The sequence below is a fragment of the Dasypus novemcinctus genome, chromosome 1, assembly GCF_030445035.2.
Source record: "Dasypus novemcinctus isolate mDasNov1 chromosome 1, mDasNov1.1.hap2, whole genome shotgun sequence".
Taxonomy (NCBI): Eukaryota; Metazoa; Chordata; class Mammalia; order Cingulata; family Dasypodidae; genus Dasypus; species Dasypus novemcinctus.
The window spans coordinates 129546275-129571008 of NC_080673.1; the positions used below are offsets into that span (position 1 = coordinate 129546275).

At 39.1% G+C, this 24734-nt stretch overlaps 1 protein-coding gene across 10 annotated transcripts in view; it reads right to left on the reverse strand.

Annotated features, from left to right (window-relative positions):
* ART3 (ADP-ribosyltransferase 3 (inactive)) overlaps positions 1–24734 on the reverse strand; it is a 184352-nt gene that overhangs the window by 41705 nt on the left and 117913 nt on the right. For 3 of the 10 annotated variants that reach the window (XM_058296738.1, XM_058296732.1, XM_012530655.4), the window contains exons 1-3: positions 21121–21244; positions 19626–19708; positions 13236–13947 (exon numbers count right to left, since the gene is read on the reverse strand). In XM_058296738.1, the coding sequence (XP_058152721.1) occupies positions 13236–13947; positions 19626–19694 (781 nt within the window). In that variant the 5' untranslated portion in view covers positions 19695–19708; positions 21121–21244. Of the gene's footprint in view, positions 1–13235; positions 13948–19625; positions 19709–21120; positions 21246–24734 lie in introns of those variants that run through there. The other 7 variants (XM_058296743.2, XM_023582822.2, XM_058296716.2 and 4 more) reach the window with 5 other exon arrangements.

Genomic DNA, 24734 nt, shown 5'->3' on the forward strand with positions numbered 1-24734 from the left:
TGTACTCCAGTCGCCGGGGCCCGGCTGCCGAGGCCCCTGCTCCCAGGGCCTCCCCGCCTTGCTCCTCGCGGGAGAGCCCCCTGCCCACGGGTGGAGATGCCTCCGCGGCTGCTCCATGAACCCCAGGTACGCACCGGGCCCAGGGTCCCTGCGGAACACGCCGAGGGCTGCCAGCCGCCCACTCACACCCACGCCACATGACCACACGCCCTGCATAGTTTCTTATCAAACTAAACCTGAATTGACAGGCAAGACTCTCCAGACACTTGAGAATATTAATAACAGATTAAAACCAGAGAACAAAAGGAATTAAGCAAAAAACAGACAACTGAAGAAGAAAACATATACACATAAAACACCTAAGCCATAGCTGATATCATTAGAAATATAAGATACTATGTATATTGTTGTAGAATTTGAGAGAGGTTCAATTATTTGCGTATAGAAAGGCCAGGACTCAGGAATGATTTTGAGAAGGAAAAATGGTTTATTGACAGCGGGCCGGACCTGGGAGCTTTCTGTTTCAAGCACTGAGCCCCGAACAAGATTTTTGAGTTCTTTTTATAGAGAGGAAAGGCCAAATGGTCTTTTTGTTTCAGTTCTCAATAGGCTTGAATTAGCATATATCTTCCACTTCCTAGGTAAGCTTTTAGCATGGACTTCATACATTCTAGATAAGCTTTTAGCACATTTGGTTTGCATTTTCCCTGAATATTTAAAGTTTATAGAGTTTGCATTGATAAACTGTTTCCTGGGACTGGAGTCATTGCCTTGGTCACCAAGGGCAGGGCTGCAGCGTCTCACCATCCTACACCCACAAGTCAGGACAAACAGCTTAAGTTAAGGTTATCTCCAAAGAGACACAAAGAGCCTCTCACCCATAGCCCACATCAATATGAAACACAAATAGGAAGCTATAAAAAGTGAACACTCAAGCAGCAAGAATATTAAAATCAAATATGTGATGCATATTTTTAAAAACTCTAATGATGTACTGGAAAATAAAGATGAGGAAATTTCACAGAAAGTAGAAAAAAATACAAAGAGAAGGAACTTAAGGGAGAACATTTCAGAAATCAAGCTAAGTATCACTCAACTTAATGTTCCAGGGAAAAGAGAGAAAATAAAGAATTATCAAAGACAAAACTTTCCAAGTACTTAAGAAAATGAGGTTCCAAGATTGATTGGGACCATGGGTATCCTAAATAATGAATGATAAAGCATCCACACCACACCCATTCCACTTGACCACAATGTCTTAAATCGAGTTCAGTTACAGCTAGACAATCAAACTCATCCAACCATAAAGGTCCTATGTCCCCTGTTCTCACCCTGCCTTTCGCTTCCTTACACTTTGCCCGCCTGTTCCTCGTAACCTCCCTGTATTATGGCCCTTCTCAGCAGCAGTTTATGCTGCTGCCTCCCTCCGCCCCTCCTCCCAGCCACTGTTATCTTCCCCCTCCCAGCCGATCGCTGTTCTCCCCGCCTCATTTCAACCGCCCTCATCCCGTATCCGCCCCGGCACAACCTCGGAAACAACCCCCTCTGCCATCAATGGCTTACGTCATAAACCGCAGGTCCGCCCTTGCCTCTGCAGCCAATCCTCAGCTGCCCTGCGGACATGCCCCTCCCACAACCTCCCCACCTCCATGACACTATAAAACCCCATGTACTTCCCGAATAAAATCAGACCTGCGCATAGACCTCGTCTCCGTGGTTTTTCCTCCATCGAACCGCGCGTCCCCACCAAGCCTTGAGCCGCCCGCTGCCGCCCCGGTCAGGCCGTGGCGTAGGCCCGATCCCCGGCAGCGACTCGCCTGCAGTGACCCGCCTGCAGTGCCGCAGCGGAGGCCAACAGTCCTATATAATTTAGAGTGACACAGGCCAGGGAATAAATACAGTGGGCTATCCAAGCAGCTGCAGATGCATCTCTTCAGTGGAAGTCCTCATAATTCTGACTTCGCAAGTGATAGCTCATATTTGGGGTAAATGCGGGAGCCACCCTGGCTAATTAGAAGCCCCAGATAGGAAATATTATTTCTTTTAACAGCCATGGACATAGCTTCTAGATTTCAGCAAGGGAAACATCTGGCTACCACACTCAGGGAAACCCAAAGCTACGTCTTCTCACCACATGTTTATAATTCATCCACAGTCCTCCCAATCTAGGTACAGTTTTCCAGTATGGGATAATTTTTAACCACAATAAAGTAGCTTGATTACACAGCTGACATTCCACTTTTATCAAGTTTTCTAAGAAAACAGAATAGAAAAAGGCTGGCCTAATTTTTCCAAGAAGGAGAAAGTGTTTTGTTTTACTCACAGAACTATTTTCTTTTTAGCCTGCAAGTTTTTGTAAAGTCCACAATACACTTTTATCTTGGAAATCACAGGAACATTTAAAACAGTAACAATGGAGAGTGCTTAGCACACTAAATATAGCGCAATATATATTTTTTACTCCTTTTGTTTTTTTTACATTCAGAGGCACAGTCATATCCAGTCACAAGAGAACAAGGTCAGGGCTCTGGTTTGGGCTTCTAAAACCCCTGGTCATTTTCCTTCATAGTGTTTCAAACAGCCTGTCTTTAATGTTCCCTTTAGGGAGGTTCTGACATTACCATTAAGGGCAGCAGAGGACACTGGTTGGACTCCAGCCTAGAGCTAAATCTACGAACAATGCAGACTTCATCAGAACCATCCACAAAAGGTACATGTGAACTGCCACAAAGGCCTTCTGCTTTGAATATTACGCTGCTGTGTAGCTTTGCCTGACCTTGCAGGGAGGCCCCCAGCAGGGTGCCTATTCCCTTCTCCTTTTTCCCACTCTTGACTCATATTTAAATCTTTAAGCCAGTCAGAACTCAGGCTCATTCAGAATAAATCCAGTGATTCCAATCCTTTTGTTCTATTACAATCTTATTCACGAACATGGACTCCAGTGCCCACCTCTGCCTGTGCTTGATTTGACCTATAACCGCTGCAGATAGGGCTTTTTTATTGCCAGTGCCTCCACAAATGGCATTTGGCCAAATCAAGAGCACCACAAGTGATAGCACTTCCAACAGCCCAGCTGCAATGGGATTTCTGGCAGTAAAGTGCCGCTGAAGTTCAACAGCCTTTCCAGGAAAAAAAAAAAGGCCTGATGTGTAGTGTTTGCTGATTTCCATGGTTTGAATACTCTCAACCACAGCCAATTTCAAGCCACTGACATGACATCATTGAGCAAGGAATTGGAAAAAAGATGCACACCCACAATCAGCTTCCTTGAGCTTGGATGAGTTGACTCCAGCTATCATAGTTTTGGGTCAGGTCCAACATATGGTTGATGAGGGGAATGAGCAGCTCTTCTCTTGGCACAATTTACAAACTCTAGCTTTCATTTGCTTCCTCTAGGAAAACAGTTATTCCCATTCACATGCTAAGCAGGGCCAGGACTAGGGTAAGCACAAAATTTAAGGAGGCACTCACTTTCAGGATCATGCCAAATGCAGGGCGGTGCAAGTGTACAAACTCACAGTGAGGATCTCCTTAAATTTTACACTTGATGCGCTTCCAATGAGCCTTAGCTTGGAATTTATGCTCCCTAGTGTGAGAGAGTTGGATTCATTTGTGGTTTCCCTACACATGGTTCTTCTGCCCCTTCTATTTGAACCTATAGTTAGTACTAGAGTTGATACGTATATGTCCAAGAGACTTAAATCTTCAGTCTGTCCATGTGCCAGTTGGGCCCTGAATCTCCACAGAGTTGCAACACTACTCTCCAGTTCATTGGACTCACCCAGGACAACTAACAAAGTGATGATGATGGCAATGCCCATCCTGAGGAACAGAGGGAGTATGCAACTGCAAGCAAGACAGTTCCATCCATCTGTCCAAAGGGATCTAAGTCCCCTCTCAATTAGAGATGGAGTGGGCATCACCATCCCCAATTGGGGAATGAACGAACAATGGACTAAAGAAGACTTATTATTATTCTACTATAGACTTAACTGTTATTCTAGCAATGGAAGAACTTTTATCATTGATGTGGAGGCAGTGGCCACCAGAGGTTCTGAGAGGAGAAAGAGGGAAAAATAGGTGTAACATGGGGGCATTTTTGGGACACTGGAATTGTCCTGCATGATGTTGCAATGATGGATACAGGCCATTGTATATTTTGTCATAACTTATAAAATTGCATGGGACAGAATGTAAACTATAATTTGTGGTTAGTAGCAATGTTTCAATATGTATTCATCAATTATAACAAATGTACCACACTAATGAAGGATGTTGTTAATGTGGGGAAGTGTGGGAGCATATGGGAATCCCCTGTGTTTTTTATGTAACAGTTATGTAATCTAAAAGTTTCTTTTAAAACAAATAAAGTTTTTTAAAAATTTTGTACCCGAGATCTATCTCTGGCCTCACTGAGGCTTCACCCTAGTCCTGCTTCTGTGCCACATGTCTTCTGCCATCAAATTATAAGCAGATCAGGCCCCCATCCAGGAGTCAATGTCTCACCAGCACTTCCCTACCCTTCCTTTTAATCTCATAGTTCCTTGGCCATACTGAGTCAGTGTGAAAGCCTATACCGCTTAGCCCCACTGTAATACTCACTCTGCCTAATCAGCAGCCATGGTTTGGGGTTCAACTAGACGATCCACACTCACAAGACTCAAGAAAGGTTCACTTTAAACAGTTTACTCAGTTTTGCAGAAGAATACAAGGCTAGGAATAAAACATACTGCTTAGCAGCAGGGCAGCACAGCTATCCACATTGGTATTTAATTCCCCCAAATCACAGCTCAGGTACAAGGAAACAAGCTTACACAGATGGATGCAGGAGCTACCTTGGCTTAGTAGCCTAGTGCCATATATAGAAGCCAACAGCTCTGTACCATTCTACAGGAGGCCTTCCCAGGACTCAACAAGGAGAACATGGAGATAAGTCATACCAAATTTAGGGAAGCCCAAAGGTATGGTGTGGAGATATGGCTGGAGGTTAAAATGTTTCCATAATGTAAATGAGGGTACCAACCTTAGAACATCAGGTCCTTTCAGGACAGAACATTGTCCCTAACAACCCTTAATTGTTTGCAGAAAGAAACATTTAAACCTTGCACGGCATAGATGGGAAAAATGTGGACAAGATTACTCTGGCAAAATGTTATCTAAAAGAATAAAAAGTAACTATACTCCCATTCTTGAGATACTCAATAAATATGATGTAGAAGCTTGGGTTGAGGCTCTTAGTCCTTGAGACTCTTGAGTCCCCTGTTCCCATCTTTTCCTACTTCTTGTATCTCTTAAGTTCTGCGAAGCCTCCAGTTCGAGCTGTTCCTTATGTTGAGCTGGTCTCAATATCTGGTGCCCAATGTGGGGCAGCTCGAGAAGGAGAAGGATTGCCAGAGGGAAACTGAAAATTGATATATCATCGCAGAGCCCGAGTGGTTGCAACGGTCCTGAAGCCTTCAATTGGTAAGGACACTCTCAAATATTTTATACAGGGTTACAATGGGAAATGTAGATAGTACAACCAAGTATCATCCTTACGTCTGTCTCCTGAAACAGGTCCTCAAGCAGGGGGAGCTAAAGCTAGTGAGTCCCATATTATTGAACTTTTACAGGTTGTCATTGTTCATGGTTCCCAACATTGGGCAGTTTAGAATGAACTGATTGGGAACGAGTTGGTAAGGTTAAAAAAATTACATGTTCGAGGGGCTTCCATTCCTGTTACTATCTGGCCTACGTGGACTATTATTAAGTCCATCCTAGAACCTTTACAAACAGAGGATGAAGAAAATGAAGGAAAGGTCCATGATGACCTTTCCCCTATAAAAATTTCTAAAGGTTTTGATTCTAAACTATCTTTGCCTATGGCCCCTCCATTAATTAATTTTGAGGATGCTCATATACCTTCTCTTCCTCTATCCCTTACACCTGTGCCTGGAAATACCCAGCCTAAATTATCCTCTTTACAGAAGGGAATCTTGTAGGCTAGAATAGAGGGAAATCATGTTGAGCTGCTTGTGCACAGAAAAGTTAAACTCACAAATACAGCATCCCACACAGGCAAAAGTGCTGAATAATGCCCTTATTAGTGAAATCATGCTTGTAAAAAAAACTGTGTTAAAGTGTTGACTAAGATAAGGAAAATATTCTGTCAGCAACTGTGCAAACCCCCTGCTGCCTACATGATGTGGCTGTGGGCTAGTGGGGGGCTGATAGAATTAAACCTCTGGAAGAGGAGGAATACATGGCAACATTGGTGTTCTCTGTTTTGTTTCCATGCTGATTCTGATTGGGCCTATTTGACCAAATTAATAAAATTAGTACAAAATTTTTATCAAGGTCTTAAAAGGAATTTTCTGTTTTGAATCAATAGCTTACTCCTGAACTTCAAGTCTCAGTGTAGTCTTAAAGAGTAGTAATCCAAAAAATGTATGTTAAGTATCTGTCTAAACTACTAAATAAAAGCTTAACTGCATTGATCCTGCTCAGGTTATCCTAACTGGTTCCTGATTACTAATAAAAGGGTTTCCAAGAACAAGCTTGCATGTTACAGGCAACATGAATTCCAGAAGAAATCTTAAAAGCAGTAAAATCAAAGATGTGAAATGATGGAGGGCTTGGAAACAGCTATACCAAAAAAGTAAGAATTACGGGTCAAATTAGTAAGCTTTATGTTTCTGTTGGTGTGTTGTAATTGTTTTTTGTGTTTGACTGTTTGTTCAATGTCAGTGTATATTTTGATACCTCCAAATGGTAATATAAATAAATAAAAATTTCTAAAAGAGCTCTATTCAAATGGCCAAAAATTAAATAAGTGCTTATATTAATACATAAGTTTAAATGTTAATAAGATTTCTGCAATGATAAAAACTGTAAAAGTCTTGATTAATGAAATTACAATAAGTCTTTTCATAAAAAATAGTTTTTGCCTAAATTGAACTGAATAATTTATTTTTCTTTGCAGGATAAAATGAAGGATGTAAAACTTAAATGAATATTTAAAAAGGCAAAAAGTTTGTGGGAGTGCTGACTGAAATTTAATAGGTTTGTTAAAAAAAAAATGTGTTTTGTCCTAAAATAAGATGGCTAGTTTTCATAAAATCAAAATAGAAATGTGCAGGACAAAACTTGAATGCATATGGCAAGTTGTAGAAGGTATTGTGGTAATCTTAAGTAAGGGAATGTGTTCTGAGAAGGTGAAATAAGAAGAAGTTTGTGGAAGCATTGAATTAAAGTGTTTAAATGGCTAATTCCAAGAAGTCATTATTAAACAAAAACTGAATTGATAATAACAAAAATTTTATGTAACAGGAAAACTTGTTGGCAGCCAGCCTCCCATGCCAACTTGTTTCTAAAAGAATGTTTGTAGTATTGCATGCTACTAGGTATTTAAAATAAAGAAAAGTTATATTTGCATATAACCAAGCTGAGTCATTATTTTAACAAGTTTATTTAGTGTTAATGGCAATTGTATGTTGTAAAAGGTTTGATTGGAGACAGTTTCCAAAATCATTTTGGTAACTTATGTATGGAGGGTGTATAGAATGTGTTTTTATCCTTACGGAAACAGAAAATAATTTCGTCCTAAGATAAAATGATTGGCTATTAAGAAAAAGTAAAATTTGAGGCAAAACCTGAATACAGAAAGTGTAGAAAGTGTGCGGAAAAGAGATTTTTATGGTTAAAGTTGAGTAAAATTTGATGGGTCTATCTTTAAGATTTAAAAACTTTAATAGCAAAGGCTATACAAATACAAAGTTAAACTTAATTATTTCTCAAGGTTTCTCAAGTCATTAGTCTGTTTTAGTAAAAGTTTATAAAATTTTTCTCAATAATCAGTATACAAAAAAGTCTGTTTTATCAAAAGAGCTTCTTGTACTTTAACCTTATCATTTACTTGTTTTTTTTTAAAGAAACGAGTCTTACCACTTTTAAAGTAACATAATGCTCAAACTTACTTTCTCAAAGTCAAATTCTGAGAAGTATCTTTTTATTTCAAACTATTGCAAAAGATTTGTTCTTTTACCTTGAAAAAATTAAAGTAATAGAATAGTTAAGTTCCTTTAATATGTTTTAAGTTGAATAGAAAGTGTTTAAAAGTGTTATAAAATTAAAAGGATTCTTTAACCCTCTGTTAATTAAAGCTGAGTGAGTAAAAAGTTCATATGAATACTTAAAGAGTGTATAAAACTCCTGGAAATTTACCAATGTTTCAGCATAATATTAGACAAAAGTACAATGTTAATCATGGTTGTAATTATTTAAAAAAAAAATAGTATGTGTCACAGAAACAACCTCTTATTGTAAATTAAAGTAAAACCACTGTAGTATGCAGCAGTCCCAAATACTGCTAGTTTGTTGCAAGAAATTAATATCCAACTGTGTCACTATCACTTTGTTTTAAAACTTGCTAAGACTTTTTTTAGTATTTCCTTAGGCAAGTCAAGCCAGCCCGCATTCCCCTACCTGTGGAAAAGCCAACAATGGACTTTTGCAGTACTTCCCAAAGCTGTCTGAATAACCCAACCATCAGCCCCCGCTTGGTGGAAAATAGTCTTGACTGTCTAGAAGAACCCTCTGGCAATAACCCTATTGATGATATTATGTTAATGAGTAATCTTTTTTTTTTTTTAGAATTAAAAGAAACATCAGAGACAATAGTATCTTATTTTAAGAGCCTGGGATAGGTAAAAAATTGGGACAAGCTGCAAGTTCCCTGCTGCTCTATCAAATTCTTAAATATTGTTTGGTTGGGTAAGACAAAACTATACCCTCTTCTGTAACTGATAAAGTACAATGTTTTCTCATGTTAATGGACTTTGTAATATTGTTGGAATACTAAAAATCATTCATCCCTCACTTAGCTCAAATATTAAAACCATTGTACGTGTTACTTGGGAAAGGTCCTTCATGGGAGTTAGAGGACCTCCAGCAGTCTGTTTTAAAAAATAAAAAAATTTTAAAAAAAGGGAGGGAGAAGGTGAACACTGACTTAGCCTGTGAATTGGATATTGTCAGCGCCAATACTGGCTTTGGGTGGGATTTGTGGCAGAGGCAACATTCTAAACAAATACCTCTTGGGTTTTAGTCACAATTGTGGGAAGGGGCCAAATATAAAAAATATATTATAATTATATTTTATATTATAAATATAAAAAAGCAACTGTGTGCAGCATAGGAAGCCCTGCTGAAAGTGAAAGATTTAACCCAACAGTGTCCAGTTACTCTGAAGACTGCCATCCCTATCTAGGGGTAGATTGCAAATACTAAAAAACAAGACAGAAACAATGGACTATTGTGAATCACCTTCTATGGGGGAGAGATCTGTGGAAGAATATCTGGGATGCCTGCCAACAGTGACAGGTAACTGTCTGTTATGTCCCTGCCCACTCCTCCAATATCCCTTTCAGGACTGTTGAGGCAGATGCTTTCATGAAGATCCAGAGCCATACCACTGAGACCTGAAAAGAAGCAAAGTGGCTCCACCAGAAAAGTGGACATCATGGATACCAGACCTTGTGGTACCTAGCTCAGCAGTTCCAGCTACCTGTCACTCGCTAACAGCTTGTGAATATCACCCATGAGTGTCCTTAATGCTCACTTCAGTAACTGTGACATCAGTCCCCTCTTGCTCTTGGAAGGGGCAAAGTATATTTTCACTGCAACAAATACTGCACTGGGACTCTTATAACAAGCTATCTATTATCTTCCATCTAAAGAATGAATCCTTACAACAATGGACTAAGTTTAAATTCAACACTGAGTTGTGGCCCCAGGTCCAGTGAAGATGCTAAGAGAAGGACCAACGAAGGCACTGAAATTATGAGATAAACTTCCAGCTGCCCCACAGTCCAAAATGGGGGAGTTATAATAATTTGTCGCTGCCTATGGTTTAAACTATACAAACTGGGGGAATTAAGGTCATTTTGGATTAAATACTGGCCTATAGCCTTGCTGATGGGGATTCTTAAGCCCATGAGAAATGAAAGTCTATTCATTAAATGTCTGCCAATTGGAAGTCTTATTGTTTGTTGTTGTATAATATACTGCAGTTATAGATTATGTATAAAATGCTGTTCTAAGCTTGGAAGAAGAATTACAAACTGTAAATATGTGTTTACACCTACAATGTGATTAGAATATATCTAGTTTTTGTGTGACTCCCTATGTATATAATAGCAGTGATATTCCTTAGGAATCAGTGAAACATCATTTGCATGGCCATAGAGACAATTTAAGCTTAGATATTTCTCAATTATAAGCCCAAGTAACAAGCATTCAACATACTCATTTGCAATTGCTTCCTGCCTGACAATCTATGACAGGAATTGCAGATGGATTAAGATCCCTGAACCCTATGATATGGCTTAAGAGTTGGGGAGGGCTGGGAAGTGGACTTGGCCCAGTGGTTAGGGCGTCCATCTACCACATGGGAGGTCCACGGTTCAAACCCCGGGCCCTAGGCCTCCTTGACCTGTGTGGAGCTGGCCCATGCGCAGTGCTGATGCGTGTAAAGAGTGCCATCAGACTCCCGTGCCGCTGACAACAACAGAAGCAGACAAAGAAGATGACGCAGCAAATAGACCCAGAGAATAGACAACTGGGGTGGGGAAGGGGAGAGAAATAAATAAGTAAGTAAGTAAGTAAAAGAGTTGGGGAGGGGTCTTTTAGGAGGTATATTAGTTATCTATTCCTGTCTGTTTTGTATGAGTTTAGTCCTCAGATGCACACTACAAACCCTCCAGGGATTAATTAAACAAGAAACTGCCCGAGGCTGTATTCATTACTTTGCAAAAACAAAAAGGGGGAAATTGGGAGATATGGCCAGAGGTTAAAATGTTTCCATAACGCATATGAGGGTATGGACCTTAGACATCAGGTCTTTTCGGGAGAGAACACTGTCCCGAACAACCCGTAATTGTTTGCAGAAAGAAATATTTAAACCTTGCATGGCATACATGGGAAAAATGTGGACAAGATTGCTCCGGCAAAATGTTATCTAAAAGAATAAAAAGTAACTACACTCCCATTCTTGAGATATTCAATAATTATGATGTGGAAAATTGGGTCGAGGCTCTTGCTCTTAGTCCTTGAGACTCTGAGTCCCCTGTTCCCATCTTTTTCTACTTCTTGTGTCTCTGCTAAGTTCTGTGATGCCTCCCGTTTGAGCTGTTCCTTATGTTGAGCTGGTCTCAACAGTATGGCTTCTCTTCCTGTATTTAGAGTTCATTCACAATCCTCATCCTCCCAGTTTAGACGCACTTTATGAATTAAGGGTTATATTAACCATAGGTAATGTGGCATGGTTACACAGCTGAAATTCCAACATTTGAAGATTACAGAGAAATAGTGCTGGGAGAAGGTCAGTAAGAGGACATTCCCTCAGGAGGAAGCAAAAAGGGTTTTGTTAGCCCTTTACGCATATATATCAAGGCACATCATTACAAAATTTCAGAATGCTGGGGATAAAGAAAACATCCTAAAAGCTTCCAGAGAGAAAACCAGGTTTCATTCAAAGTTTTAGTCATTAAAATGGCTTAACACTTTTCAACAGTAGCTTCACAAACTAGAAGTCATTGGAGGAACATCTTAAAAATTCCAAGGGAAAATAATTTCCAAAACAGACCTACAAATATACATAAACTCTTATTCAAACTTAAGGTTGATTTTTTCAGGCATGCAAAGTCTTAGAAAATTTGTCTCAATGTCCCTTTTCTCAGAAAACTTCTAGAGAATGCCACTCCCCAAGCCCCTGCCAAATAAAGGATTAATTCAAAAAGAGGATGATGTGAAATCTAAGAAACTGCGGGTCCCTCACAGGGGGAGAAGCAAAGGAGTCTTAGAATGGCAGTGAGGAAAAGATTTCAGGATGTTCAGCAGGCTTAAAGAGCAAAAATGATGAGAGAAGGTGGAAGGGGTATATCCAGAAAAAAAAATAAAAAACAGAAATGAGAGAATATGTGAAATGTTTAAATGTATTAAGTGGAGATTTATATTTCCATGGAAAGGTTTGGAGTGAATTAGTGATAGGATATACAGCTAATGATCTTGGTGTAAAAGAGGTACTTAGGAAAGAAACTATCACTCTGACTCAGCTATAACCAGGGGAAAGGCACATATGTTAGAGAAGATGATGGTTGTCAGATATTTTTGGTTTATGAACCAAACAGTCATTTTTAACTTCCTTCTCCCTTCCCTACTGACAAAACAGAATCTTCTGTTGTAGCTTTGGGCAAGCAAGTAACTGAAGTGATCAAAGATCTGTAAGAACTTTACTAAAGGTTTCTGGGAAAGCTTTTATTTTCCTGACTAAAAAGACAGATTTGGCTGCAGCACCCCTTCTATATGTCTCGAACATAGATTGATTCCTAGAGCTGTAAAAGTCACACTGCAAACAGGAGCAACGAACTAACATGCTAAGGATGATAGAACAGAAAGAAAGAGCATGAGCTACTGGTGATGCAGTTAAGCTACTGCACCAACTCTGGAGAGCCTACCTCCAGACTTATTAAATGAAAACCATCTGTCAAAATTTCTGTTATAGCTAAAAGCAATAAAGGATTCCTAACTAATGCATTGATATATGAGATCTAAATACTAGTCCTCTGTAGTGGGAGTCAATAGATGATGTCTAAAACTTTAAAAAAGAAGAAATAACTGGTTTAAGCATTTAACTTAGAAACATTACAGTAAGTACCAAGAAAGTGTAGCTAAAAGAATGAAAAATGGATGCCACTGAATAGTAGGAATTGGGAGCAGGGAGGGACGGGTCAGGGAACTGCTATTTTTCTTTATAAATCTTACAGTAGGGTTTCTCAACTTCCACACTACTGACATTTTGAGCCAATTAATTCTTTGTTGTGGGGAGCTGTCCTGTGCATTGTTTAGCAGTGTCCCTGGTCTCTACCTGCTAGATGCCAGTAGCAACCTCCCTCCCTAATTGGGAAAACCCAAACTGTTTCCAGACATTGTCAAAATGTCCCCTGGGAGGTGCAAAATTGCCCCTGGTTGAGACCACTGCCTTAAGTGCTATTTTTTTTTTTAATTCTGTAAAGGTATTTTTTTATGAAATTAAATTATGGGCAAAGAAACAAAGTAAAAAGGCCCTGGACTGGACACTACCAATATAATTTCTCCTTTCAAACACCTCTCATTCTCCTCATCAGAAATCACTCTCTGTGCCTAAGAATCTCATTCTAGCACTCCCAAACAAGCACAGACAGAACAGAGACACTTACCACCTAGAAACGCACACTCGTAATGGCTGCAGGTCTTGTTTGTGCTTTGAAGGATAAGGTTATTGCCAGTCCCTTCTGGTAACACATGAAATACTTCACTCAGAGGTATTAAAACCATTCTTTCACTTTCTTTTTCAAAAAACTTTTCAATGGAAACTCCAAAGCATGTGTAGATGGTTAATAAAATGTGTCGGTCATTTGTAGCTTGAGGTTCACCTGAATATGCCAAAGCGAAGTGGCCAAACCTAGCTCGATTTAGCTCTCCAAATGTAAACGAAGTATCCTGGCTTATTATATACACCGCATTTTTGTAACTGTCCTCACAAGATTTTCTCAGCAACTGCAGGGCTTTTGTCAGGTAAAAATGAAAAGCTTTGAACTGGAAGCCATAGATATAATCTTTTCGAGATTGGCCAGCCAACTTCACAGCTTCATTGAACAGGTTGTAAAAGGGAGTTTGCTCTTGAGCTTGAGAAATATATGCCATCAGGGCTATTCCATGGTTATCCTTAAAATTTACAGGGAGAAAAAGGTGAGTCTTACGGGCTTCCCACTTGGCTTTTGCATTTTCCCACACAGTCTCCAAGAGCTGATGGTTTGCTTTTTCCTCCTTGAGCAGTTGGGGAATATATTTGCTTTCCATCCTGTCAGTACATTTCAGGTATTCATCATCAAATGCATTATCTGCCATGTCTAACATTTCAGCCTTCACCTTCAAAAGGAAAGGAAATTAATACTCCAAATAAGGTACTTGGTACATATAATTTTTTCTCAAATTACTGCCCACTACCCTCTCATCCCTTGCCAAGAATCTTTCCTTACTTATTATAACCAACTCTAAATATGTTCTTACATAAGTAAATTCCATTGTATTATTAAATTTTTTCAGCTGTGACATATTTTTTTGAAATTTTTTCATATTTTTATGAAAGAATATATGAAAGAATATATGTTAGGGTGAAGGTTGTACTGGTAACTCATTCATTTTAACATTGTGCTACACAGGAAAAGAGCAATGAATGTATAACTGAAGAATCAGGTAGAAATTCTGGTATTGCCCACTTTCCTTAGAGAGGACTGATTCTGTATCCCCAGACCCAAAAATAAGTAGGTGATCCAGGTCTAGCACTCCCAGAAAAAAAATGGGCTCTTTCCTTCTCTAAAATCATAAGCTGTAAGGTTGCTAATGATGTGCTGCTGCCAGCATTTGTCTTTTTGGTCCCATGGAGAATTTTTTCTTAAAATAAAACCAACAAAGAAAGGACTGCAGATCTGTGAGGTGGAGAGAGAGATTAAGTCCCTTATAATATTACTTGAGGCCCAGAATCTAGCTGTGCCTGAAAACACTGTTTTACCCTCAAATTTTGTTTGAAGACATAAGAATCAATAAATATCCTATTTGCTTAAGCTAGTTTGAATTGTTTCCATTACATAAACTGAGAAAAGTCTAAGTAATACATATGTATACAAGCCATTAGAAAGAAGATGGTAAAATGTAAGCCAGACAGATCTGGGTTCAAATCCAATTCTGTTACTAGGTACTAACTAGGTGTGGGAAAGTTACTTGACTTTTTTGAGCCTCAATTTTCTCATACAAAAAAAGATGATATAGGGAAGGAAATAATATCTACCCTGAAGGATTGTAAGGATTAAATTACATAATGAATATATGCAAAGCCCTTGGGTCCCATCCCTGGTATATATCAAATCTTCAGTAAGAGGTGGTTATTTTTATTATTCCATGATAGGAATATATGTTTTATACTGTAAGTTCCTCAAGGGAAGGACTTGTATCATATTCATCTCAAGTCCCAAGCACCTAGTATAATACCTGGCAAAATATCCAAGTGAACTAAATATTAAGAACTCTATGCTCTGGCTCATGGATCAAAGGAATAGGATAAGCAAAAGCGTACAGTGACACCCTTTGTGAGTTTCTACAAGTAAAATGATAACGGATCCATTCCATCCTCTCTTTCTACTGTTCTATACTGGTATGGTTCATGTTTGCAAAAGTCAGCAGATGGAGGCTTTATTAGAAATTTAGGAGTTGTTGAAGTTTTTATGTGAAAGATTCTTAAAATGTGTGTAAGTGTGCATATACATGCACATAAGAAAGGAAGGGAGACAGAGATAGGGAGAGAGAACACAGAATGAGGCAACTTAAGAAAATTACTTGATCCCATATCTCACTCTTTCCTACTATCTCTCTTCTCTTCTTCATAGCCAAAAAGAAATGCCTATCTTTGCCTTCTTTTCATTTCCCATTCATCCCTCCATTCCCTCAAATGTAGTTTCCTATCCCCACACCACTGCCAAAACAGCTCTCACTAAAGGAACATTATTTCTAAGACTCCTTTGCTGATCCAGCATAACCTAACTGATCATTAAACGTTGGGATTCCTCAAGTCTAGTTGTTGTTTTTTTAACTCTCAACTCTATTCCTAGCCAATTATACACATGCCCACAGTTTCGATTATAATCTAAACATCTCTGAACTCTCCGGTAAGTGCCTGGCATACATACCAACTGCCTACTTGATATTTCCACTTGAATTTCTTAGAGACCCTTCAAATGTAACATGTCCAAGACCAAACTAACGATCTTACCACCTATAACCATCACCACCAACAACAACCTGGTTTTTACTTAAGACCATCTATCCATTTGTGAGGTTTTCTTAGATACCTCCTTCTCAGTTGCCCTCTGTAGGCAATCCATCACTAAGGCCTAACAAACTTCTCTAAAGTGCTTTCTAATTGTCAGGCACTAGATACTTTACATATATTAACTCATGTAATCCTCGGGGTCAGCCTATGAGGTAAGTACTATTATTATTATTATATATATAAATATATATAAATGAGAGAATTAAGATACAGAAAGACTGAGTAACTTGCCTGGAATTGGATTTGAACCCAGGCAATCTGGCTCCAGAGTCTGTCACTGTAACTAAAATGCTTTGCTGCCTCTAAGGAATGAGAATGTTTCCAATGACAAAGACTGCTGATATTTACACAGCATTTTAACTTTTCAAAGGGTTTAATTCTGTCTTAATAACAACCTTTATGAAAGGTTAGGCAGACAATTATTAATGCCATTTTACAAATGAGGCAACCGTGCCAGCACCAAAAACTGTCTTGATTATCAACCACACAGTATTCAGACAGGGACAGCATTAGGATCCCTGCACTCCTGGGTCTGCAGGTCAGTTCCTTGATGTGGAAATATGAGCTTCATCATATTTTGAGATCAAATAACTGGCATCTCCAAGCCAAGAAATGCAATCTCTTCTGCAGCACAGAATGTACCATAGTGCAGCTTGGGCAACAGAGGCAATGCCTGGTTTGTCTTATTTAAGACTTCAACATAGTTATAAGACATCATATCCTGAAACCACCTTCCAAACTCCTCACATCATATCAGAGTTGATCCAGTAAGTTCTTGTCTTTTCCCTGTGCTTCTCTAGCCAGACTCTACATGTCTAATTTTAGACATCAAGGCTTTCTGGCCAAATGCCATAGCTGATTTTGTGTTCTGTACAGTGAGTGCCTTGAGCAGTTATAAAGTTTAAAAATGCAACCCCCATTCAGGGACAGCAACTGAATAGACACTAAGGAACAAGTACAAAAGACTATATGAACAGCCTGATTATATTTTCTTCCTGTTTAACCCACTGAAATGTAAGTCCATACTGATAAAATCCAATTACCCAAAATGTACTACAAAAATGTGGACATGACCTAAATGTTCAAGAAGAGGGATTGGTTAAACAATTATGGAATATTCACAGAACAAACACATTTAAATTACATTGCAAAAGAATATTAAAAGTGCAAATCAAAACCACAATGGGGTATTACCTCATATCCACTATGATGAGTGTAATTTTTTTAAAAAAGGAAAATAGCAAGTGTTGGCAAGGATTTTTAAAGAAATTGGAACTCTCATACATGGCTGGTAGGAATGTAAAATAGTGTGACTGCTGTGAAAAATAGAAAGGCAGTTCCTCAAATAGTTAAACACAGAGTTACCGTATACACAATTCTACTCCTACATGGAATTTTAGTTAAAAGATGTAGCAGTTTGGTATTGTTTATAAATTCTAAAAATAGATACAGGATGATGTTTGTAAACTGGTCTGTTCCTCTGGGCATATTAGATTGTATTAGAATTCAGAGGTTTCACTGTTATTTGATTAAATTATGATTAAAGCCTTGATTCAGCCAGATCAGTAGGACGTGGTGGGCGGGGACTCACAGACAAAACGACACAGCAGCGGATAGAGTTGGAGTAGTGATGCTGGAGCCACAGGAAGTAAATACACAGAGAAGCAGGTATGTGAGTAAAGAAAGAAGGCTCCATTTTTAGACAGAACAGAGGCCTTGGGAAGAGAATGAGCCTGATAGTCTACAGTGACCTTGTGGATAGAGCAGAGCAGGTTAACCATGGAAAGAAACAAGCTCCCAGGGAGTGAGACAAGCCTTATGCTAAGCTACAGCTGAGAAGAGGAGGAGCTGGGGCCATGGAGCCTTAGGAGGAAGGGGAAGGCTGAACCCTTGCAGAGACCGGAAGCCATCTTGCTTTAACATGTGGCAACAGATTTTGGTAACAGAAGTAACTTTCGCTTTATGGCCTTGTAACTGTAAGTTTCTACCCCCAAAAATACCCTTTATAAATGTCAACAGATTTCTGGTACTTTGCATCAGCACCCCTTTGGCTGACTAATACACAAGAGTACTGAAAACATGTTCACACAAGAACTTGTACGCAAATTTTCATAGCAGCATTATTCATAAAAGCCAAAATGTGGAAACAACACAAATGTCTGTCAATTGATAAACAGATAAACAAAATGTGGTATAGACATACAATGGAAAATTGCTGCAAAAAAGAATGAATTACTGTTACACGTTGCAACACGGATGAATCCTGAAAACATAGACTAATGGAAAGAAATAAGACACAAAAAGCCACATATTGTATAATTCCATTTGGATGAATTGTCCAAAATAGGCAAATCCACAGAGACAGAAAGCAGACACTGGAGGGGGATGGGAGAATTGGGACTGATTGCTAATAGGTACAGGGTATCTTTCTGGGGTGATGGAAATGTTCTGCAATTAGATAGCAGTGACAGTTGTACAACAGTTAAACTAAAACCCAACTAAATTGTACCCTTTAAAATACTGAATTTTATGTTACATGAATTATATTTCAAAAAGCTTACTGTGGTACTGGCAACAGAATAAATGATTCTACAGAAAATGGATCAGAATATTAAATTGAAAATGAATAAAACTGTACAAATTTAACATATTTTAAGGAAAGCATTTCAAATAGTGGACAAATACTTACTCAGTAGTAATGTGACAGCTAACAATTTCGAAGGAAAAAAACTAAGAGAGATACCAGTCTCATATTCTACATAAAAATATGTACAGAATGTTTAAAGAGGGAAACGGACTTGGCCCAGTGGTTAGGGCATCTGTCTACCACATGGGAGGTCCACGGTTCAAACCCCGGGCCTCCTTGACCCGTGTGGAGATGGCCCATGCACAGTGCTGATGCGCGCAAAGAGTGCCGTGCCATGCAGGGGTGTCCCCTGCATAGGGGAGCCCCATGCACGAGCAAGGAGTGTACCCCATAAGGAGAGCCGCCCAGCGCGAAAGAAAGTGCAGCCTGCCCAGGAATGGTGCCGCCCACACTTCCCGTGCTGCTGACAACAGAAGCGGACAAAGAAACAAGACGCAGCAAATAGACACAGAGAACAGACAACCGGGGGGGGGGGGGGGGGGGCGGATTAAATAAATAAAAAATAAATCTTGGAAAAAAAAAAAAAAAGAATGTTTAAAGATTTAACTGCAAAAAATAAAACCATAAAAGTTCTATCAGAAAAAGAGAATATTTACTGTGAAAAAATGGTCATTATATAACCCAATAAAAATGATGTAACTAACAAATGCAGTGGGATCTTATTGGAGAAAAACATGGTATTTTCACAATATCATGACATAGAGAGACATTTGTAGCACAGTAGTATCTTAGAAAACAAGGTAAAAAATAGTATGTATACTGTGAACCCATTTTTGCAAATTAAACATACATACACAGAAAAAAGCCAAGGAAGCTATACATCAACAAGTTAAAAGTCCTTCCCTTTAAGTAAAAATGGATGATTTTTACTTTCTTTTTTGCTTAATTTTAATTTTTCAATTTTCTATAGTTAACATGTATCATATTTGTAAAATGAAAAGCTGCTTCTAAAAAATTTATTTACCCATTCTACCTGCCCTCATTTCCCATCACCAGCCCACACAGATGCTTCAGGCAATGTGATATCAAGAGTTCTCATTCCAATGACCACATGCTTCCCATTCCCATCATTACCTGGAAGATGTCCATTAGGATCACAGCTGCCAGTAGCATGGTGACCATTTCAAAATGTCCTGTCTTCATTTTTCTCTTCTAAACTGAAGTGAACAAATTTCAATTTAGTAGACTTGTAAGAGGCGTAGTGGAACAGAGCAGGATGGCACTGTATATATTTTCATTCTTGGTGAGAATGGATATTATTATGGTCAAGAAACAATTGTCATTAAATTTCCAAATTGGAAGGGCCATTAGTGTTTGTCTAACGGTCTCATACCCTCATTCTTCATCTGAAAAAACAAAAGCTCAAAGAACTTAAGCAAATTGTTGAAGATTAAATCTATCCATTTCCATATTCCTCCAGACATGTCACCTCTCCCACCATATAGTCACTGGTAGTCATATTTTCTTTCTATCTTTAAACCTCTCCTGAGTATATACAGCATATAACACAAACTAAAAAAGTTGTCTTAAATTGGTTCTCTTAGCTCCTAGTTTCTAAGATTTCCCCGAGAAGTTATTATCTGTGCATATCATCCATTCTATCTTCTTTGCCAACCAAGTCATGCTCATTTCATTGGAAAGGAGGAGATACTGAAGTCAATAGTGGTATAAAGCAGTAGGTTATCTGAGGGAGCTTCCTTCCTCTCAAATATTCAAATCAAGAAAAGTCCAAGTCAAACAAATATCTTGCATAACTTCCTGAAGATGGGAATATGAGAGTAAGAAGGAACCGGGCAGGCAGCAATTCTAAGATTATACAACTCTATTGACTGAATGCCCAAAATTCATTTCAATGTTCATGAGACTAAAGGGGTTAAACAGGATGCAAAGAGGTCCTCAAGGGCTGAAGCTGTCCCACAGCCTTTAATCAATTCAATTACAGGCTGGGCTACCATTACTTCCACATATCTCCAATACGGTTTACATTACTTGAAAATGAAATCTCTATTTTATCCCACCAATCACCAATCTCTGGCACCTCATAATGGGAATGAATACCACAGAAGAAGGGAGATAGCTTTCCCTCTTATAGTTCATCTTGGCTCCAGATTCCCATCTTCCTTCAGAAACTATTTCTTTCACTGAGTTATAAAAATACAGTACCAAAGGGCCACTTCTTTGTTAACTTCCATTTCCAGAAGAGGAACTGGCATCTAAGACTTGACAGATACTTTACATATCATAAGGCAATGTTTGCCAGGCACACTCGGGATCAGGGTAGTTCTGGATATTCTTTACTTCTATATTCTGAAGAAAGAGGATCTGGCATATAAGACCTAACAGATACTTGTACCTGTCACAAGGCAATGTTTGCCAAGCACACTCTGGATCAGGTTATTTCTGAAAATTCTTTACTTCTATATTCCGAAGAAAAAGGATCTGGCATATAAGACCTGACAGATACCTGTACCTGTCACAAGGCAATGTTTGCCAAGCACACTCAGGATCAGGGAATTCCTGAAAATTCTTCACTTCTATATTCTGAGTGGAAATAAGTTAAAATTTTTACCTGACTTTTCTGCCTTTGGAGGATGTTTAAATGATGCTAGGTCTCAAACTTATTCCCCACTCTCTCAGTTATGCTGAATGTGTCTTCAGGATGGGACGTTGTTAGTGAGAGCTGAGAAGGGAATGCTTTTCTTTTTATAAACACCCACAGAAGTAGTCTGGCAGTGGCACATTGCCCCAGCTATTTATATCTGGCCCCCACACTATCCCTTGGAATCACTGCTGTTAACACATTAAATCTCTAAGAGGCTTATAAAGCTATGACAATTCCCTCTAACTGCATAGCATGGTCCGTTATGGGTCCTCAGTTCTCAGCTTCTCAGAAAGAAAATACTTTCCATTACTAACTATTTGACTCTGAAATGTCAAATTAAAGCATGGGTTTTACTCTAGCTAGAAGGTCCTCATGACTAAGGGAACTTGCTACATTAATCACCGGCAAAGGAGATGGCTATCACCATTCACTCAACAAGCTTACTGTATTTCAGGTACTGTACCAGGAGCAGGGATACCCAAGCATGTAAAACAAAGTACTGAAAGGCAGTCACAATCTAAAAAATCTGATATGAAGAAGACTAACCAGAATACAATACGTTAAGAATCCTAGGTACAGACAAAAGCCAGTAAGAACACTAAGGAGAGAAGAATCTAATAATACTTGCAACTATCTCTCTCATTTGAGAAGGGTACACATAGTAAATATATTGGCTACAATGCTGAAGGACATTTAAGGTTCACCAACCATGGCTAAAAATTCTTGAAATATCCTAAGAAATCCATGCATAGGTACAAACTGGAAACCATTCAAATTCCCTTTAAGAGCAGAATGGGTAAATTGTTATGTATGCATACAATGGGATTTTATATCATGTTGCAAATGAACAAACTACAGACATAAAAAAATAAAATAAAACGAAATAAAATGAAAAACACTATAAATATATTTAACAATGTTATTAAATCTCACAAACAAATTTGGGGCAAAATAAGTCAGAAACAAAAATGTATATATTGTATGATTTAATTGATACAGAATACAAAATCATGCAAAACAAATCTTAAAGTATAAGGAGTCAGAACAGTGGTTACCTTGGGTGGGGATTAGTGACTGGAAGGGACAAAAGGGGAGCATCTGGGATGCTGATTTTGTGAAAATTCATCAAACCACAAACTTATGACATGCATATTTTCCTGTATGTGTGTATGTATAAAACTATACTTCAGTGAAACATTTTAAAAGATCAAGAAATACACTCACATTTACAAAACCCATCTCTACTTTTCAGATCTTTTCAAAACTTCTAATCTCTCCCCATCCTGTTGGCTAAGTAATCTAAGATTAAAGAAACTGAGTAGATTTCCAAAAACAGTATTAAAAAAACCAATAGTTTGGGAAGCAGTCATGGCTCAATCCTTTGGGCTCCCATCACCATAAGGTAGGCCCTGGGTTTGTGTCCCAGGGCCTCCTTGTGAAGGCAGGCTCGCTGCACGCTGTGGAGAGCTGCTGGCCCCCAAGTGCCGCAGACAGAGTGCTGCCTGTCCCGCAAGCGCCGCAGGGTGACACTGGCCAGCAAGCAACCACAGAGAGCCTACTAAGCAAGGTGATGCAACAAAAAGGGAGACCAGTAAAAAAAACAAACACAGAAGAGCGTGCAGTGAATGGACACAGAGAGCAGATAACAAGCAAGCCACAAGGGGGGGGGGATAAATAAAAAAAATACAGACACACAGAAGAACACACAGCAAATGGACACAGAGAGCAGACAGCAAGCAAGCCACAAAGGGGGGGGGGCGGGATTAAAAAACAACAACAACCAATAATTTGGTTAGAAAGGAAAGAGACCTACTTTTAAGTTCCAGGTATGTGGAACTACAGGGAATGAAGTAATGAGTTCTCCTGTCCCTGGCCCCTAAAACCTGCTAGAGTCATTTATGCACCACATAAGAGATTACGTCCGCCAAGAAGTACATAACAAACATTGGGTGAAGTTGAAGGCAAGTTTGACCTTATTCATTCCCAATATGTTTATTGCTCCATTCCTGTTTTGTTCCAGTTCTGAACTCCTGATTCCACTCATTCATAAATATATTCATACACCAAATGTGTGAGTGCTTACAATGTGCCAAGTGCTGTTTTAGGTATTGAGGGTATATCAGTGAACAAAATAGATAAAAGTCTCGCCCTTGTGAAGGCAGTCAAATATAAACTAAATAAAATAAATAAATTGTGAAAATATGTTAGAATCTAGTAAGTAATATGGTGCTTTTTTTTTAAGTAGCATAAAGGAGACTGGAGGAGCATGGAGAGTTTACAATTCAAACTGATTCGTTAAGGAGGATCGCTCACTGGGAAGGTGAAGATCAAGGAGATGAGTCATGGGGATTGTGAGTAGTCAGGAAGAGGGAACAGCAAGTGCTAAAACAGTGAGGCAAGAGTGTACCTAATTTTGTTTGAGGAAGAGCAAGAAAGCCAATATGGCTGGAGAAGAGTGAATAAAGGAAAGTTTTGCAAAAATGACTTTGCATTTTCTCCCCCAACACCACTTCTTCTTTCCCCTTCCAGTTGCAGCAACATTAAATTCCTAAATAGTTAAAAGGCTAGCTTTGGGAACTGGCTGTGAACTCATGACTGATCAGTAAATCTTTTTTTTTTTTTGAGTTAGGCCAGTAATTTATTCAGGTAGGGAGGGAAGAGTAATGGGAGAAAACAACAGAAAATAAGAGAGCAGGGGTCCCAGGTAGTGAGAAGGGGATGAAAAGGGATGAAGAGGTCTAGTTTACAAGCTACAATTCCCCATTATAGATTATAAATCCCCAGGGTTACTTGCGTGGCCACATGGCAGAGGAAAAATGGTGACAGCGACACACAGAGGACAGGACAGTTCCACCGGCAAGAGTAGAGCAAGTGAGCCAATAAATCTTGTATCACTGCATTCTGTAAAAGGCATGCTTTCCCTCACATGCTTTACCCATCTACACATAAACATACATATTATGCATACTATGTATTACTCTCTCATTTGTGGTGAGATGCAGATAATCAAGCTTGGAACAGTTGTCCCTCCTTCTGCGGCTGAGGACAAGGACTCCACGTAAGACTCCTAAAAAATGCTCATGTACTCACCAAGCTGGACTTGTCTGAGTTGTTCTTTGGTTTGAAATATCCCTCTTAATTCAGTAGGAAGCTGTCATTTTATACAGCTCCTCACTATATTCAGAACAATTGGTGTAGCTGGCAGGATTCATTTTGACTCCTAATGCTGTAGATTTGTTTTCCACAGGGGAAATTCCAGGGTGGCCAGTTGCTTCCATGTGGGGTGGGGCTGCCTACTTGCTTGACTGTTGTGGACCTCTGCGTGAGTACAGGGATACCCCGAAAACACCAGAGGGAACAGAGCACATGTTGCAGGAAGATTATGCAGAAGATTATGAAATTCAGTTAAGACGGTAAGTACACCGGCATAGTATTTGGGTGGCCATTACTATGGGTGGTGTGATTAGCAACAGTAGATTGTCTCATGAAAGACAAAGAAATTCATCATTTGCTTTTTCCCTCTCTCTTACTGGGACCCATAATCTGTTACTTTTTCCCATTTCTCTTCTCTCATTTTCTAA